The 18637-nt window shown below is 38.7% G+C and overlaps 1 protein-coding gene across 1 annotated transcript in view; it reads right to left on the bottom strand.

Moving 5' to 3' along the window:
* Positions 1 to 16975, bottom strand: part of LOC123589897 (mitochondrial poly(A) polymerase) — a 34020-nt gene extending 17045 nt beyond the window's left edge. The window contains exons 1-5 of the mRNA XM_045462477.1: positions 16741 to 16975; positions 10185 to 10357; positions 9432 to 9665; positions 7131 to 7355; positions 129 to 340 (exon numbers count right to left, since the gene is read on the bottom strand). Coding sequence (XP_045318433.1) covers positions 129 to 340; positions 7131 to 7355; positions 9432 to 9665; positions 10185 to 10357; positions 16741 to 16894 — 998 coding nt within the window. The 5' untranslated portion in view covers positions 16895 to 16975. The remainder of the gene's footprint in view (positions 1 to 128; positions 341 to 7130; positions 7356 to 9431; positions 9666 to 10184; positions 10358 to 16740) is intronic.
* Positions 16976 to 18637: the final 1662 nt, after the last annotated feature.

The raw sequence follows: 18637 nt of genomic DNA, 5'->3' as shown, positions 1-18637 counted from the left end.
TATTCAAAAAATTTTGAAGTTATTATTAAAGCATGTATAAAAGTCCAAAGCCACTGTTCTGTACAAGAAAAACTATGCTAACACCTTATGATATTCACATTTAAGATGACAAAACAAAGATATAGTACCTATTGTTAGTAGTCAAATCACATTGAAATCCAGAGGCCTGGTGTGAGAACCTCACGAGAGGACACCGAGCATTTAAGATTTTTTGTACACCCACACAACCAGGGCCAAAGTGGTCAAGGCATTCTCCTATCACAGACAGGATCTTCTGAGTTGCAATTCTTTCTGAAGGTACATTTTTCACTTGAAATTCCATCAGAAAATTTCCTGAGGTCTGAACAATAAAAACATTTGTAAATGGGAGCTTTTAATAAGAAGGAATTTCTTAAATAAACTCTCTAGAAGAAAGCTTGAAGTCATTTTCAACAAAACAAAACACAAAAAACACACATTCAAGGGGCACCGGGGTGGCTCAGTTGGTGAAGCGTCTGACTCTTGACTTCCATTCAGATCATCATCTCACGGTTTGGGAGATCGAGTCCCATGTCGGACTCTGCACTGACCGTGTGGAGCCTGCTCAGGATTCTCTCTCTCCCTCTCTCTCTGCCCCTCCCCTGCGTGCATTCTCTATCTCTCAAAATAAATAAACTTAAAAATAAAAAAGAAGACGGGAGGCTGGGTGGCTCAGTCAGTTAAGCGTCCGACTTTGGTGCAGGTCGTGATCTCTCAGTCCATGAGTTCAAGACCCACGTTGGGCTCTGTGCTGACAGCTCAGAGCCTGGAGCCTGCTTCGGATTCTGTGTCTCCCTCTCTCTCTGTGATTCTGTGTCTCCCGCTCACACTCTCTCTCAAAAATGAATAAATGTTTAAAAAAAAAAAAAATCAATGGGGGTGTAGAGAGGGGGAAGGGAAAGGAAGAAAGAAAAATAAAGCAAGTATGTGGAAAGAAACTGAGTACCTCATGTACTCTTGATAATTTACACTTCCTAGTTCTGGTTCTTTCCTAAGACTCATTCACATTCCTTGCCTTGGGTTCTATGACACTTCCTCTACTTTTTTAAAAATTTTGTTTAAGCTAGTCTGAGCTGGTATCTGTGAATAAGCAAAGAATATTAACTAATACGGTTGACAATTAAGAGGGGAATAAAAGACAGCACCCTAACTGTCTTAACAAATAAAGGACTCGTGGGTCGGCTTTAGCTCAAACGGGGTTACTTCGCATGTGGTTACTAAACAAATAAAGGACTCGTTAAGCAAATTACAGTACATTCATTCAGTGGAATACTGAAAAAGATGCAGTAGACTGAACTGCCAAGACACTATTAACTAGAAAAAAATATCAGGTTATAATCTGCAAAGATAAAGGGTTTTATTATAAAAAGGTAGAAGGATTTCTACCTGCAGAGGAAAAAAATTCAGAACAAAATTCATTACATTATTCATAGTAGTTACCTCTGCAAGTGGTGAGACCATCAGAGATATTTACATTATACATTTCTGGAACTATTACTTTATAATCAGAAAAAAAGACATTAAAAAATATACAGGTGTGACATGTATACAAACAATCCCCAGAAATAAACATGTTGTATTTTCTCTATTTATTTCTGTCGAGACAAGCTTTTTATTAAACTAGGAAACTTTTATATTGAAGAAAAAAAATAAATTTCCTTTAAGAGCATCAAAATTTCAAAAATCTAGCTTAGTCCTTTTGTTAAAAGATCTTAATAACTTCTGGTTCCCTGGTCTATTCGATTTTAAAATTCAAACACATACCAATTTATACGGGAAGGAACCCAAACAAGAATAACCAACAAATAGAGCACAGAGCTACTCAACAGAAAAGTAAAGAAAAAGAAACATCTTCTATCAGGATAAAGCAGTACCAGAAGAAAGAGACAGATTTGAGGTGAAATAATCTCAGGATAGAAAAAAAAAAGGGGGGGGAAATGGGAGATTAGTATCAGACTAGTATCAGCTGTGTTGGACTCAGATGCAAAGGAAGGGTTAGAAGTACTCAGAAGAAAGGAGATAATGAGATTTTCACTACAAATGAGACAAAAATAAAATCGCTGAGGCAACAAGTGAAAATGACACCAGAGAAAAATAGATTTGAGTAATGCAGTAATTGAGTTCCAGTCTAGAAACTAGAACTAGCTGTGAACTATAGGCAGGAATGTGAAGTTACAGAAGGTATTCGCCAAATACTCTGCATTGCCTTTCTGACATTTAGGAGGGTGTCCCACTCCTGCCCCTCTAAAGTGAAGCACAGTCACGTGACTTGCTGTCGCCAATGAAATACGAACAGAGGCTTCACAAGTCACTTCCAGGCAGAGCTTTAAAAGCTAGTGGTCCATTCTCCACTGTGCCTTTCCACTGCTTCGGTGCTAGAAGCACGGGCACGGGCGGTGAAAGCTGCTCAGCCTGGGTGCTTAAGAGACCCGTGCAGAGTGCCCCTGCCGACCTGCTTTGGCCACACAGCCTTAGCAAGAGATTAACAGCGAGGTGCAGAGTTTGGGGAGGTGTTTATCACCAAAGCATAACCTGGCCTAATCTGGCTGATATAAGAAGCAAGAGATCAATAACCACATGGGGTAATTCTACTTAGATAAATGCACTCCACAGAGAAATAAAACACTGCAATTATGGAAGATGCAGATGATGAAAAGCACATCTATAATGAGCAGAAATAAGACCCCCCCGCCCAAACTACTCTCCTCTAACAAACAAATAAAAATAAGAAAAATTTCTCAGACGGCCAAATCAATAAACATTTCTTACTAATTTTGCTATTCCTCTGCCATCTCTTTGTTTCAGATAAATTTTTTTTTTTTTAATTTTTTTTTTTTCAACGTTTATTTATTTTTGGGACAGAGAGAGACAGAGCATGAACGGGGGAGGGGCAGAGAGAGGGAGACACAGAATCGGAAACAGGCTCCAGGCTCCGAGCCATCAGCCCAGAGCCTGACGCGGGGCTCGAACTCACGGACCGCGAGATCGTGACCTGGCTGAAGTCGGATGCTTAACCGACTGCGCCACCCAGGCGCCCCATGTTTCAGATAAATTTTTAAAAAGTTTTTATGTTCTTCCTAGTTACTCTGGTATTATGCCAATACCTCATAAAAATAAAACACAAGGTAAGCGCCTTGCCCACAGCAATAATTTAGAGAACAGGATAGGACTTGGCCACCAATTTTTACTTCTGTTACCTAAATCCTGTAATACATAAAACCCTATCAGAAAAAGAAAAACCCTATTAGAAAAAGAGCAAGATTTTAGCTTAAAATTTTGTACTGAGGTGCCTGGGTGGCTCAGTCGGTTAAGCATCGGACTTTGGCTCAGGTTACAGTCTCGTGGTTTGCAAGTTTGAGCCCCACTTCGGGCTCTGGGGGGTGTCAGGGCACAGCCTGGAGCATGCTTCGGATTCTGTGTCTCCCTCTCTCTTCCCCTCCCCTACTCGCACTCTGTCTCTCTCTCACAAATAAACAAACGTTAAAAAAAATTTTTTTTAGGGGCGCCTGGGTGGCGCAGTCGGTTAAGCGTCCGACTTCAGCCAGGTCACGATCTCGCGGTCCGTGAGTTCGAGCCCCGCGTCGGGCTCTGGGCTGATGGCTCAGAGCCTGGAGCCTGTTTCCGATTCTGTGTCTCCCTCTCTCTCTGCCCCTCCCCCGTTCATGCTCTGTCTCTCTCTGTCCCAAAAATAAATAAAAAAAAAGTTGAAAAAAAAAAATTAAAAAAAAAAAAATTTTTTTTAATTTTGTACTAAAATGATCTTTGTGATAACTTAGGCAGCACATTTCACTTGTGAGCATCGTTCACACGTTAAGAAACATGAAAGTTTACAATTTAGTTGCTAAATAACTTTCCCTTACTCATTAGCAAATCATCTCTTTCTAGTGCCTGTGATGCACAAAATATTCTACATAGTGCTAAAAGACATACAAGAGTCTAACACACTCTTCCTAACTCCCCTCAACTCGGACTGAATAAAATAAGCACCCAGAATTATAAAGCAAGGTGATGTGCCAAAGGAGACACAAACCAAGAGGAGAGGAAGGAGAGTGCACAATTGCACAAAGCTGTCCAAGAGACTCTTTCATGAAGTACATGAATTTAAAAGTACTTTTGGTTTTCATTACATTTCTTTTTTTAATATTTCTAGTAGCAAAGCTATTATAATCTTAAACACGCACATATTTCAAGGTACACATTTATAATACATCTCATTAGTTAAACCTACATACCAAATAACATCAAATTGCTTAGTGAGATTGGAGCACTGTCTTTGAAAACATCTTTTTGGAATACCTCTATATTTCAGAAATCTAAGACCCAACTAAAAGTTTCCAACGCTTACCTCTGCCTCCAATGGAAAAAACTGTGTGTTTCCTACTTGCATAATAATGAAATAACTAGTAATATGGCTGCTGATGGTGATCAACATTGGAACACTTATTACACGCTGAACACCGTCCTACGTGCTTCACATGTATTAGCTCGATGAAGCCCTCCGGCACTCCACGAGCCAGGTGCTATAACACCAACCCAATCTCACAGCTAGAAAAATCTAGGCACAGAGAAGACCAAAATAACTTATCAAGGATCACCCAGCTAGTAAGTAGAAGAATTACTCTTCTGCAATTTGGCTCTAGAGCCCGGGCTTTAGCCATTACAGTATATTATTACACTCCTTGATTATTTAGCAAAGTCTTTTACTTAAAATAAAAATAACCTGCACAACTTAAGTGTCCCTGCCAGGAATTTAATACAATTTCAAGTACATGTTAGTCTTACTAAGAATGATCCATTTCATTTTTATGTGTTTTGTATTACTTTAATTCAGTAAGTATATACTGAGCAGAACATATTGAGTTATGCCAGGCACTGTGTGGGATAAGAAAATGAACAGACATGGTTGCTGCCCTGCCCTAGCTTACGATATAGTGGGAGGAATATATCAGCCGCTAACTAAACATAACATAGGAGGAATCTGGAGACAGAAATATGAGCAAGATACTACAAAAAAAAAAGAGTAATTAATTCTGAGAAGAAAAAAAATCAAGATGGTGTCAAGAAGGCAGAGTAAGAACTGGCCTTTGAAAACTACCAGGGAACGGCAGTCAGGGAATAGTGGCTAAGAGCACTCCCCACTGAAGAGACAGATTAGCCAGTATTCATGTTCTAAAAGTGCCTTATAATTTGGTAATTAAATGATGTGATTGGAACACTGGGTATACAAAGACATATAATGAGAAATCGTTACTAAAATTAATTAAGAGACAGATCATTTCAATACTATGCTAACGAGAAGACCCATTCTATGTCTGTGAGAAGATCCAATCAGTCTTTTAGGATAACTCCAGTACGGCCCGAAGATTGGAAAACCAAGACATGACACAAGAAATGAGGTAGAAAACAGCATACTGTGACATTAATCTAAGTGAGAGTTTATAAGGAACTGTGTCACTATAGCTTTGAGGATGTACATAAAGGGGGAGATACGAGAGATAACTTAGAATCAAAGAAGATGGCAAATATCAGGAAAACGAAAATGCCACTAATTAACATGTGAAACATACCTAAGAACTTTCATACAAACTCACCAAGAGTATCTACAAAGAATGAAAAAAGTTTTATTTTCAAAATGGTAGGTTCAAGTGTCAACTGGACATCCACGTAGAGAAGATTCCTAGTTTGAAATACGTAAGAGAAGACAGAGATTTATAAAACCTACATTTTATAAACACACAGAAGCCTTTTCCAAGTTGTAACTAAATGAAAGCGTCCCTTATATTGTGTGGGAGAATGGCGGAGATACTGGTTCACTTCACCTGTTACATATGCATGTTAATAAGAACTGAATGGAATATATAATTTCCAAACTTGAAGAGGAGAAAGTGGGATGAGGCAGGAATAAAGCAGCAATCCACAGGAATAAAAGGTAGAGGACAGAGAATACAGTCACTGGTACTGCAAGAGCATTGTATGGTGACAGATGTGACAAGACAGACACTCGTGGTGAGGACAGCATAACATATGATCTTTTTAAGTACTGTACACCCGAGACTTATGTCACATTGTGTCAACTGTACTTCAGCTTTATTTTTTTTAAAAAAAGCAGGACTCCAATAGGAGGAAGGAAAAGGAAATGAAAAGCAAAGATAAAGCACTGAAAAACATAAATAAAAAATAACACAGTAAAAATGAACTCAAAAATTATCAGTAATAATGAATAAACACATTGACTTCAAAGACTCAAGATCAGAGTAAAAGCACAAAATTCAGTGATCTGCTATTCATCAGAGATATTCAAAATACAAGAGCATGGGGGCGCCTGGGTGGCTCAGTCGGTCGGTTGAGCTTCCGACTTTGGCTCAGGTCATGATCTCACCATCCATGAGTTCGAGCCCCGCATCAGAGTCTGTGCTGACAGCTCAGAGCCTGGAGCCTGCTTCGGATTCTGTGACTCCCTCTCTCTCTAACCCTCCCCCGCTCATGCTCTGTCTCTTTCTGTCTCAAAAAATAAAATAAAACAAAATACAAGAGCATGTATAAAGGCTGAAAATGAAGATACAGAAGATACGTGAAGGAAGTAACAAGTGGTCATCTTAACAAAAAAGAACTTAAGGAAAAAGCATGTATAGAGATAAAAGACAGAATTTAATGATAAATGAACCCAGTCAGAAGATATAATAATCATACACCTATATACCTACACGTTGCTAACACAGCCTTTGAACAAAACAAAAATCAAAAGAATTCCTAGGAGAAATTAACAAAACCAAACAAACATCATGAGATTTCGAAATATTTCAATAACTAGATCACACAGATTAAAAAAAAATTAGTTAAGATACAGATCATTTGAGTAAGACAATGAATAACCTTGGCCTAATGGAAAAATTTCAGAACCCAAGGAAAAAATAATCATTTTATTATGTGTAGAATAGTCACAAAAAATGATTCTACGCTACACCGATACGAAGAAAGACTTTACAATTCCAAAGAGCTAATATCAAATAGACCATATTCTTTAACCACAAGGTTTATTAAAGTTTAGAAATCAAGTTATAATTTTATTAAGTCCAAAGATTACTTTTAGTGACCTAAAGCAATACAATTACCTTGTTGGCGCTGAATTTTCCAATTTCATCCAGATCCAAAAACATGTCCAAGTCACATCCCAATTTCCCAAAACTGTTCACTGAAGAGCCAAAGGGTCTGACAGTACAGTCCAGGAAATACGCAGCCGCTATATCTTCAATAAGAGAACAGGTGAGGTATCGGAGCTTAGTGTTCTCCTCTGTCAACTGCAATTCCTTCAGCAGAGTGTTCAGCTGATCATCTATCTAGCTGGCCAAAACAAAAGCAGCAACATATAGAAAACGTACAGGTCACATAAGATAGTTGCCATTTTACTTCTAGAGATTCGATGGCTTTGGAGACCGAGCTGAAAAACATGTACTTTTTTCCTTCCACCCTAAAAGCAGATGTTTTAAAAATATCCTTTAAAAAGGACTGAGGAGTGATGATGATAATAATAATAAAGTGTAAAACCATAGAAAAATAAAAAAATAAGTAAATGAAAATAAAAATACAAATGTTGGCACTTTAATCCACAACTAAATTGTCAGCATCTCTGTAGTTAGGGCCAGTAAGCAAAATTTTGGTATGTTTTATAGGTAATTCTGATGAAACAAGTTTAGGAGTCAATTGCTAGTCCAGACCATGATCCATTTATTCGGCAAGTGGTTACTAAGTCTCTACGGCTAATGGTCAACCAGAGTATGGTTAGTCAACCAGTCTGCATATAACCTGGGGATCATCTGCCCAAGTCTCTAACCTACTCAAGGAATCTGGGTATTTAATATTTAAATAGAATACACTCAAGCCCACAGCTTACGCACCCTGAGAAAATATCCCTCACAATGTCTTTGAGGATTATGGAGACAAGGTAGCTGGTGTGATCTGAGTTGTGCTGTATGTGCAAAATACACACCAGATCTGATGATTTTTTTGAAACAAAAACCTAAAATATCTCATTAATAACTGTATAGTGATTATATGCTGAAATGCATATTTTAGATTTATTGGGTTAAATATTAAATAGTTAAATTAATTTCAAAAAAAAAAAAAAGGACTGAGGAATGATGACATCAGCAAAAATCAAAACCACTACATTTCTTATGCAATATGTATAAAGTATTGTTTCAGGAAAATGAAAGTAGTTAAAATGCTCCAGAAAGAGGTCAAAACAACCACAAAGCTAGACATTTTAAACAAAGTTGGGGAGGAAAAGAACCAATGTTAAAGGCAGGAAACACAAGAAATAAGCAATGCTTCAGGTAACCAAGGCCCAAGATCCCTCAACTCCTCAGAATAGTAATCCTGTATCTTCACCAGAAAACTGGTGTTAAAAACATCACCTTTTGAAACTGTGCACTGGAGTATTTAAAATAAAAATCATAGCTTCAAATGCCCATATTCGGAAAAAATATTGAAAATAACTGAACTACGTGTTCAAATCAAGAAAAACAAGTAACAGGGGCGCCTGGCTGGCGCAGTCGGTTAAGCGTCCGACTTCAGCCAGGTCACGATCTCGCAGTCCGTGAGTTCGAGCCCCGCGTCAGGCTCTGGGCTGATGGCTCAGAGCCTGGAGCCTGTTTCCGATTCTGTGTCTCCCTCTCTCTGCCCCTCCCCTGTTCATGCTCTGTCTCTCTCTGTCCCAAAAATAAATAAACGTTGAAAAAAAAAAAAAAAGAAAAACAAGTAACAGAGAGTAAAGAAAATGTGTAAGGTTAGAAATAAAATTTTTAAAATTAGAAAATCAAAACAAAAAATAGCCCTTTGATCAAAAACATGAACTGATAAAGCCAAAACTAATATAAACAATGTTAGGGCAGCAAAAATAGATTAAATCAGAAATGAGGTTTTTGGGTTTTTTTTTTTTTTTTTTTTTTTGAGATACTTCTTATTTTTGAGAGAGCACAAGTGGGACAGGGGCAGGGGGGCATGTGGACAAAAGATCCAACAAGCTGACAGCAGTGAGCCCAATATGGGCTCGAACTCAAGAACTGTGAGATCATGACCAGAGCCGAAGTTGGAAACTCAACTGACTGAGCCACCCAGGTGCCCCAAGATACTTTTACATTTATAGAAAAATGCCAGGTACAACTATATGCCATTATGTTGACTGAAGAAAGAAAACCTGAATAGTCCAAAGGCTGAAAACTCTGTAAGACTGTGGTTACTTGCCAGGCATACAAGCAGAGTGTGGGGGAGGAGAGTGGGGAAGGACTGCTTTCACTTTTCACTCAACATATTCTGTAGTCTGAATATTTTATAAGAACCTATAATAAAGAAAATAATGTCAAACACACACACACATATTTTTAGATACTGGAGAAGTACACCTACAAACTTACACTTTCTGCGTAACAAAGTAACTCAAGAAGCTTCTTGCTAGAAGGAGGTGCATGAATACTACATTGTACACGTGACTGTTCTGAAGTCGGGTTTGACGGATTCTTCGTCTTTAAATTGAAGACACGTGATCTGAATGGAATTGCAGCTTCTGTGCCCATACTTGGAGTACGAGTTCCATCCTGCAGTGAAGTCACACTTTCCTTTTGACAAAATTCTACAACAGCATAAAGACCCTATGCCAAAAACGTAAGAAAAAACAGAACACATCTCAGACTGATATATTTTAAATAGGATTTTTGCTCAAATTTCCAAACAATTATTGTAATACTAAAAAAATATTGATTTTTTAAATTTACAAATGATATACTTCTAACACAAGCACTGGTTTTAATCATTACAAGGAGATTAAGAAAAGGAACACTATAAACTGGTAAGAGTCAACAGAAGCTGAAAACAATGATGAAAGATAAAATTAAAAGGCAAAACAAAAATCCCCTCCCCTTGGACTTTATCAGTAAGATAAGAGACTACTTAAAGGATTCAAATAATGGAATCAGTCAGTTATAAATTACTTATAATCCCATAGTAATAATGCCATAAGGATTTTTATTCTCCTATAAAAAGATCATTAAAGAAATTTAAAGAGGGATGTAAGATATCAAAAGAGAATCTAACTTTACCATACTGCAAATAATGAATGGAACGTTTAACTTTCAAAAGCATGAATGTCAGACTGTTTTTCAAATACTTACAAAGCTCTCATAGAAGAAATGATTATTAATAGGTCCATGTTGGGATAAATATTTTAGAAACTTTTTTACACTGATTTTATTTGGACAATGTATCAAAACGGTTCGCTGTGCCTGTTCTCGTCTTTCTTTCTGCACCTCAGAGAATGTCTTTTTGGGAGTCCTGCCTTCAGAGCCTATGAATGAGACAAAATATTTCCAACACAAAAACACAAACACACAAATATAAAATGTAAAGCATATTTTGATAAGGTATATACAGATTTTATAGCTGACTAAAACCACTTTATCCAAATCTCATCTTTCTTCTTCACCTGTAAAAGAATGAAGCTATACTACTTTCGATTTTCATTTACCATTCTCCTGTAATTATCATTAATACTGTCCACTTTCCCAGTTTTGATATACTATATTCAATGCAGAGCACTGAAAAGAGAAATATCCACAAAGTTTTAAAAGCCAAATCAGGGGCGCCTGGGTGGCTCAGTCGGTTAAGCGTCTGACTTCGGCTCAGGTCATGATCTCGCGGTCTGTGAGTTCAAGCCCCGCGTCGGGCTCTGGGCTGACAGCTCAGAGCCTGGAGCCTGTTTCAAATTCTGTGTCTCCCTCTCTCTCTGACCCTCCCCCGTTCATGCTCTGTCTCTCCCTGTCTCAAAAATAAATAAACATTAAAAAAAAATAAAAGCCAAATCAGGAACGTAAAATCACCCGTTTAACACTACCCCAAATACACACATATAAAACCTGTACAAGGTTGTCACATACCAAAGCCTAAAAGAAATTATTATAAACCTGATTGTAAATGAGAATGAAGTTTAGAACTTTAACGTATTGGGGCACCTGGGTGCCTTAGTCAGACTCTTGATTTCGGCCCAGGTCATGATCTCAGGGTTCATGGGTTCGAGCCCCGTGTCAGGCTCTGCATAGACATTGTGGAACCTGCTTGGGATTCCCTCTCTCTTCTTCTCTGCCCCTCCCCCACTCTCTCTCTCAAAATAAATAAATAAACTTAAAAAATAACTTTAATGTATTAAAGTAAGTTACTGTTGTTTTTCTTTGTCATGGGTCTTGATCTAGCTCAAACAATTAACAGTGCGTTACCAACTATCTTGTGCTGTGCATCACAGGCACATCAACCAATTTAAAACTCAGCTGCTGTCCTTAAGAATTCATGGTAATTTTACTAAAGAAATAGGGGGTAATTTCTTTTTTCATTCAAAACCAAACTAGGGCTGGGGGCTTTACCATCACAGGAAATGAAGACAAGAACTGTAACAGTCAAGAATTAGATATTAATCAATTGACCACAGACGAAGAATCAACAACCAAGTATAAGGAAAAAGAAAATCATTCGAGTTCTAAGAGTGTATTAAGGCCAAATGCTGAATTTTAGCAACATATTTTTTCCTCCAAGATACTTAACTTCTAGTTGGGTGGCCTAAAAGTGTTTCTTTTGAATATCTGGAATGGTAGATTCTAGAGATTATAAACCACCAAGTATGGTAACAATACCCACAACAAATTCCAAAGAGATTAAATAGGACAGAAAATATAACTGATAACATGGAAATCAGCAGATGCTTTTCGACTCCTTTCAAAAGGTTATAAAACTGGGGGCGCCTGGGTGGCGCAGTCGGTTAAGCGTCCGACTTCAGCCAGGTCACGATCTCGCGGTCCGTGAGTTCGAGCCCCGCGTCGGGCTCTGGGCTGATGGCTCAGAGCCTGGAGCCTGTTTCCGATTCTGTGTCTCCCTCTCTCTCTGCCCCTCCCCCGTTCATGCTCTGTCTCTCTCTGTCCCAAAAATAAATAAACGTTGAAAAAAAAAAAATTAAAAAAAAAAGGTTATAAAACTGATAGATCAAGGAATACTGCAAACACACTGTACCTTGATCTCAGCAAACTCCAAGACATTCTCATGGACAAGACAGAAATGTGTGTTAATGCAGTAAGAGCTCGCTGTACCCTAAACCCTGTTCGTTAGCAAAGGCCTGGAGGTAGTCTCCAGTGGCACACCACAGAACTCTTAGCCCTGACATACCCCACGTTTCTAACTGATCAAACACATGCTGAGTTTGATTCCTGCCTTCACTGTACGAGATGCTGAAAATACATCTCTTAAATAGGGGTCCACATCTCCATTCCGGATGCCAATTCTTTAACATCAATCTCTTATTTCAAGGCCTGTATCACAACAGCCGGATTCCTCAAATGGTCTTATTCACGCTGGTCTTTTCCTTTTCAAGCCATTATCTCTGGTGCCAAAGTGATCTTTATAAATCAATCTTTTAAAAAAAGTCGTATTCTTTGACTTCCCTGCTTCAAACCTTTCAATAGCTTCCCTACTGCATTCAAGATCAAGCCTAAACCCAACAGCATGGGGATAGTTATTGGCATTTTGCCCCATCTCTCCTCTTCAATGTCTACCATTTCCTCCTTCTGCAATGTTCACTTAAGGTACCCCACACACTGTGAACTTTGACTATCTTCTTGTCTCTGACTGGAATGCCCACCTTCTCATTTTCTGCCCCGAACACTCCCATTCATCCTCCCATAGGTCTGCGAAGACTTCTGACTTTCCATGGTAGGTATCTCCTCCACCTCCGTATTACCTTACTTCAACATCTGTGAAAGAACGTAATTCACGGTGTTGTAATAACTTAACAATATGGAAGAATATCTGTCTTCTAGATATTGAGGACAGGGACTATTACTATTCACTGTGATCTCAAGTCCACTGACAGTCCTTCCAATTAGCCCCTATTTCCTTCTTCTTCTTCTTTTTTTTTGATATAGGCTCTGCCTAGACCACCTTACCCACTTTTCCCTTTGTAACTACCACTTACACATTCTTGTCTCTGATTTTTACGGAGTCCAGACTGTTGCCTAAATGCTTACTGTAAAAGTAAAGTCAAATTATTACATTTTATAAAGTTTAAGTATAAATCCTTCCCTAGTTCTCTGCCCCTAATAACACTCAACCATTAAGTTTGGTACCTATGTTTTCATACATTTTTAAGGCATATACAAATATTTGCATTTCTCCACAGATAAACATTTTTTACACAAAATTACCAAAATCATATTTCACATTGTTTTATAATATGCCTTTAAAAATTTAATACACTGGGGATATCTGTATCAGTATATGTCTACCTCATTTTAAAAGTAACTGTGTAAAAAAAATAAATAAAAGTAACTGTGTAAGTATTCTTGTTAATTTATCACAGTTTAGCCAATTCTCTACTGATATTCAGATGGTTTACCTCCTGTCACTATTACAAACAATACCACAATATCATCTGCATACGATGTCTTTGATTTTTATGCAAGTATATCCCTGCAGCTGATCACTAAGAAAGAGGAGAGACTGAATTTAAGATTGATAGAGAAGTCTGATAAAAGATGAAGAAATCTGCTTAAAAAGCCGGGAGAGGTACAATCTAAAGTATTTACAGCTCTGGCCTGAACAACAGTAGGTAAAAATGATGAGGACAAAGTTGTGAAGGGGAGACAAAAAGTTCAGGAAGTTTAAATTTATTCCCTCATAAAAGGTTTATCAAACCTACGAATAACACAAAGTTGAGACTGAAAAGTAGTAAGTGCTAATATTTTATGACAGACTCAATTTCAATGGTCTTGATGACATAATCTGGTAAGCATAAACTTAATAAAAAAAAACTAAGACTAAATACTGTCCTGCACTTAAAATCGAAAACAACATCGGGGCACCTGGGTGGTTCAGTCGGTTAAGTGCCTGGCTCCTGACTTCGGCTCAGGTCATGATCTCACAGGTTCATGAGTTCCAGCCCCACACCGGGCTCCGTGCAGACAGTGCGGAGCCTTCTCAGGATTCTCTGTTTCCCTCTCTCTCTGCCCCTCCCCTGATAGCTCGCTCTCTCTCTCTCAAAATAAATATACATTAAAATAAATAAAGACACAATGACATAATGGGGAAGAAAATTAACCTAGCAGCAGTTGCATACAAGAGGCCCAAAAGTTTGATTTGATGAAAGCTCAAAATGAGTCAAAGCGACGTCTTCACCTCTGGGATGTGCACAGGGAATGAACAGATATAAAATGGCGAGGAGTGGTAAAAGGTCTAGAAGCTGACAGAGAATTACTGTAGATTAAGCGGGATTTGCAGCCTGGAGGAAAACTAATGAGAACCCGAATGCTGTCTTCAACTCTTAACAGCAAACCCTCTGTTCGTGCAGCACTTCAGTTTTCCAAGCCTCTACAAATACGCTCTATTTCAAATATCAGAATAAGCTTTGTGATGGAGCAGGTATCATTACTGGTAAAAAAGAAAAAAAAAAACTTGCACAAAATCAAATATCTAATAAACTGGATAGCATCTTCTAGAATGCTGTTATCTGATTGCCTAGCCTCTGTCCCCCTTGTTTAAGTGATAGCACACCCCTGCTGGCAGGAAACCACTCTATGAGGTTGTGGGGGGCTGTCAATATTGTTATCCTACCTAGGATACTGACCCTCATCCCCTCGGAGAGACTAAGATTATCAGACTATTTTGGAAAGCTCCTCTTGGTCCAAGAGGTGGGGGTGTGATCAATCAAAAGCTCCTTCTCAGAATTCTTCAAATTTAGGTATAAGATTATCTTATTCTTCCCTTTGGAAAAGGCTATACGCATGTAAACTTGAAGCTGCTGGTGGTCATGCCTCCATGCAGAAGAATCCGAGATAAGGAGGCCACCAAAAAACAGCTGAAGAAAACACTACCGCACATTGACCATATCCACCCAGTTGACCTTAAAGCAGTTGGCTCTTTCTGGAGTTTGGTTACACGGGTTGGTACATTCTCCCCTTTCTACTTAAGCTAATTTGACTTAGCTTCTGTCACCTGCATCCCAAAGAGTATAATACACTATATACACTATATATTCTTACTCTTAAAATCGGGGTTCTTTTCCACTACTCAAATGAAAGCTATGTCAAAACTAACATGGAAATGGGAAATTGGTAGATTTTAGCTCATTACAAACATTTTCAAACCATTAGAACCCAACCAAAAGATGGAATTAGCTGATTTATGAAATAGTGTGTTCCTTGTTACTAGAAAACATTACTGGGAATGTTTTCCAATGAGTTCTCACATTAAATGGAAACCTCAACTGGATATTTCCCAAGTTCCTTCCAATGATAAAATTTTATGCTTCTGAGTATAAGGTGCAGTTACTTCCTTCTCTTTTTAAAAATGGAAAAGAAATTCAAATGATGATTTTGTTGCACACCACAAGAGTCCCTGTATATTTAGCCAGTTATATGATACAAAATGAAACACATTTTCTAACAAAAACAACAAAGCTGTACTAAATGAAGAGTACAGCCTTGGAATCAGGTTTTTTCCTTATCACTGCTACTTAATAGATGGATAAGTTTGAGCTAGCCACTTGGACTAGCCTGTTTTCTCATCTATAAACGAGTAATAACTCCTTCCATGCCAACTTTACAGAGTTCTATTTTCTCAAAGAGCATATGAAAATACTCCCAAATTTAAACCACTATTCAGATGCTAAATTAAAACAGCTTCTTTGGCACAATTCTTACTCAAATTTTCAGAGTTACTTAAGAATTTTTAACAAAAACAGCTTCTACCAAAAACAATCCAATCAGTATTTCCATGAAAAGTCATATTAAGTAACACTTCCACTCCCTGTCAATACGACCCTTTATTTACAGTCTGAGGAGAAGAAAAATCCTACCATTTATTTTAGGAGGGAACATTTTACTTGTTCAGCCTACTATAAAACTACTACCAGAAGTAATTTTCTCTCTTAAAACTACAGCTCCAAGAAATGGTAGAAATAAACATTTTGCCTATTAACTTCACTCGAGATCTAAATGAACTCGATATGTAACCTTACACAAGTTGCTTGGTTCTTTTAGCCTCTTTCTACACCTGTTAAGTGGAGACAATGAAACATTTTTTGCTACATCGTTTTAAAAATTGTAAAGAAGATACAGCTCTTGGGGGTCACAACAGGGCTTCAATAATACGCAAAGAAGCATATAAATTTAGAACGTCTCCGGGTCGGCAGCCTGTTCCAGTGAATGCAAACCCGTTACCAGGTTACTAAAACGGCCAAAAGGATAAAGCAAAAGGCAATAATTTTCACAGGCAGAATCCTACATTCGGAAGCGGGGAATACTGTTACTCATTAATGCTTCAATACACCCGTCCTCTGTGAATGAAGCAACTGACCGATATGTAGCATCACCGTTATCACTGTATTTTATCAAAGTATAAAATATAAGCAAACTGTGCTCGTGGCCTGAACTTCACAAAGATTTAAACAACTTCATTACTGGGCACAGGCCTCCCCGAATTAACATCACACCCCACTACTACCATGAGCAACGGGTGGCTCTAAGTTCCCCTAGTGAGATTAGAGGAGGACGGGACACAACCTCACCCTATTGCCAAAGGCTCCTCGGCCGTGTCCACAGGCCACGCGCTCGCCCGCGATCCCAGTCTCTTCCCCCTTCCCTCGCCCGCGGTGGGTCGCGGCTACAGAGCAAACCGAGGACACGGCGCCATCACCTGTCTCCACGCTCCCCGACGACTGCTCTTCTCTTTTAATTTCTGCGGCTACAGTTCTTGGGCAACTGAGACGCCTGTGGATAGGACGCAGCACTTGACTTCTCTGAGTACAGAGGGGTAAACTGGCCAACAACCCCACAACGCGAGCCGCCATTGTCAAAGTAACAGAGGCAGGAAGACGAAAAGGGCACCTGGCTCCTGCGCGTGCGTGCTGAGGCGTAAGGAACGGGAAGCCTAGAGGGTCAAACTAGGCGAAAGTTGCCGGACTGAAGATGCCTTTGCTTTCAGGTTCGTTTCGGTTTTGCTCTCCCACGGTTCTCTAAAAAGAAGAGCCCCCCCGTAGAACGAGCCCACCACCTACTCTTTCAAATAGAGTCATGAAAATAGAACCGGACCTCAAGGTCATAGGGAAGGAGCACTTATTTGGGAATCTATACTTAAGAGTAGAGTAAGTGATAACACTTTTTCTTTATTAGACCTTTACACGTACTGGCTCTCAACCCTTACAACAACCCTGTGAGATGGGAACTATTATTATCGCCGTTTATTTACGGGGAGACTGAAGCGTATGCAAGTTAAGTAACATTTGTAAAGTTACACAGCCAGTCCGGGACAGAGATGGGAGTTAAACCTAGATTACCTGGTGCAAAGTTTTTCTTTTTTCTTATAACAAGTTTACTGAGATTTAGTTCATATTCTACACAATTCACCACTTTAGGTGTCCCATTCAGTGGTTGTGAGTATACCACAAAGTTGTGCAACAATAGGCATAATCATTTTTAGAACACTTTCATCAGCTCCAAAAGAAACCTTGTGCCCATTAGCTATCACTCCCCCAGTCCCCACATTCCCCCCCAGCCCTAAATAACCACTTATCTACTTTTTGTCTCCATGCTTTTGCCTTTTCTAGACATTTCATAGAAATAGAATCATGCAGTATGTGTTTTTTGTGACTGGCCTCCTTCACTTGGCATAATACTTTCAAGGTTCTTCTATGCTGTAGCATCTATCAGCACTTCATTCCTTTCTATGGCCAAATAATAGTCCATCACATGGTGTTAAAAGATAAGCTGGGGCATATTAAAAATTTTAAGAGATTGTTTGAACAAAAATAAATTCAAATCAGGCAACATCCAATCTAGCAGACACAAAGGGCGTTTATAGGCAGAAGGGAAGACTTGAAAATATAAATGAAAGATTTTCACAGGCAGAAGAGAGCAGGAACAAGGAAGTAATAGCAAAAAACACACTGGTTTGCATAAAGTTACTTTCCTTTAGGGGATGTCCCAGTTTATCAGGCAAATAAACTGGTTCTAATCAGGTGAGTTCTGATTGATGGGCTTAAGATTCTATTTCTGGGAGAGTTGAAACTGTAATTAGGTTTTGTTTTGGTTACATGAGGCTTACACCAGTGACTCTATCTGGGGCCTGTTGTCTTATTTTTAACAATGGATATGCCACATATGGTTGCCCATTTCTGTTGTTTCTGTCTTTTGGGTGTTATAAATAATGCTGCTCTGAGCATCCATTATCAGTTTTTGTATGAACATATGTTTTCACTTCTCTTGGCCATATACCTATGAGTAGAAGTGCTGGGCTGTATGGTAATTCTGTGTTTAATCTTTCGAGGAAATGTCAGGCTATTTTCCAAAGCAGCTGCATGATTTTCATTCCCACTAGTAGTGTAAGAAGTTTCCAATTTCTGCACATTCTTACCAATACTTGTTATTTTCTTTTTTTTTTTTTTTTTTTTTTTTTTAACGTTTATTCATTTTGAGAGACAGAGACAGAGCATGAGCAGGGGAGGGGCAGAGAGCAAGGGAGACACAGAATCTGAAGCAGGCTCCAGGCTCTGAGCTGTCTGCACAGAGCCCGATGTGGGGCTCAAACCCATGAA

The sequence above is a fragment of the Leopardus geoffroyi genome, chromosome B4 (assembly GCF_018350155.1).
Source record: "Leopardus geoffroyi isolate Oge1 chromosome B4, O.geoffroyi_Oge1_pat1.0, whole genome shotgun sequence".
Taxonomy (NCBI): Eukaryota; Metazoa; Chordata; class Mammalia; order Carnivora; family Felidae; genus Leopardus; species Leopardus geoffroyi.
This window is presented reverse-complemented; position numbering and strand designations above follow the sequence as displayed.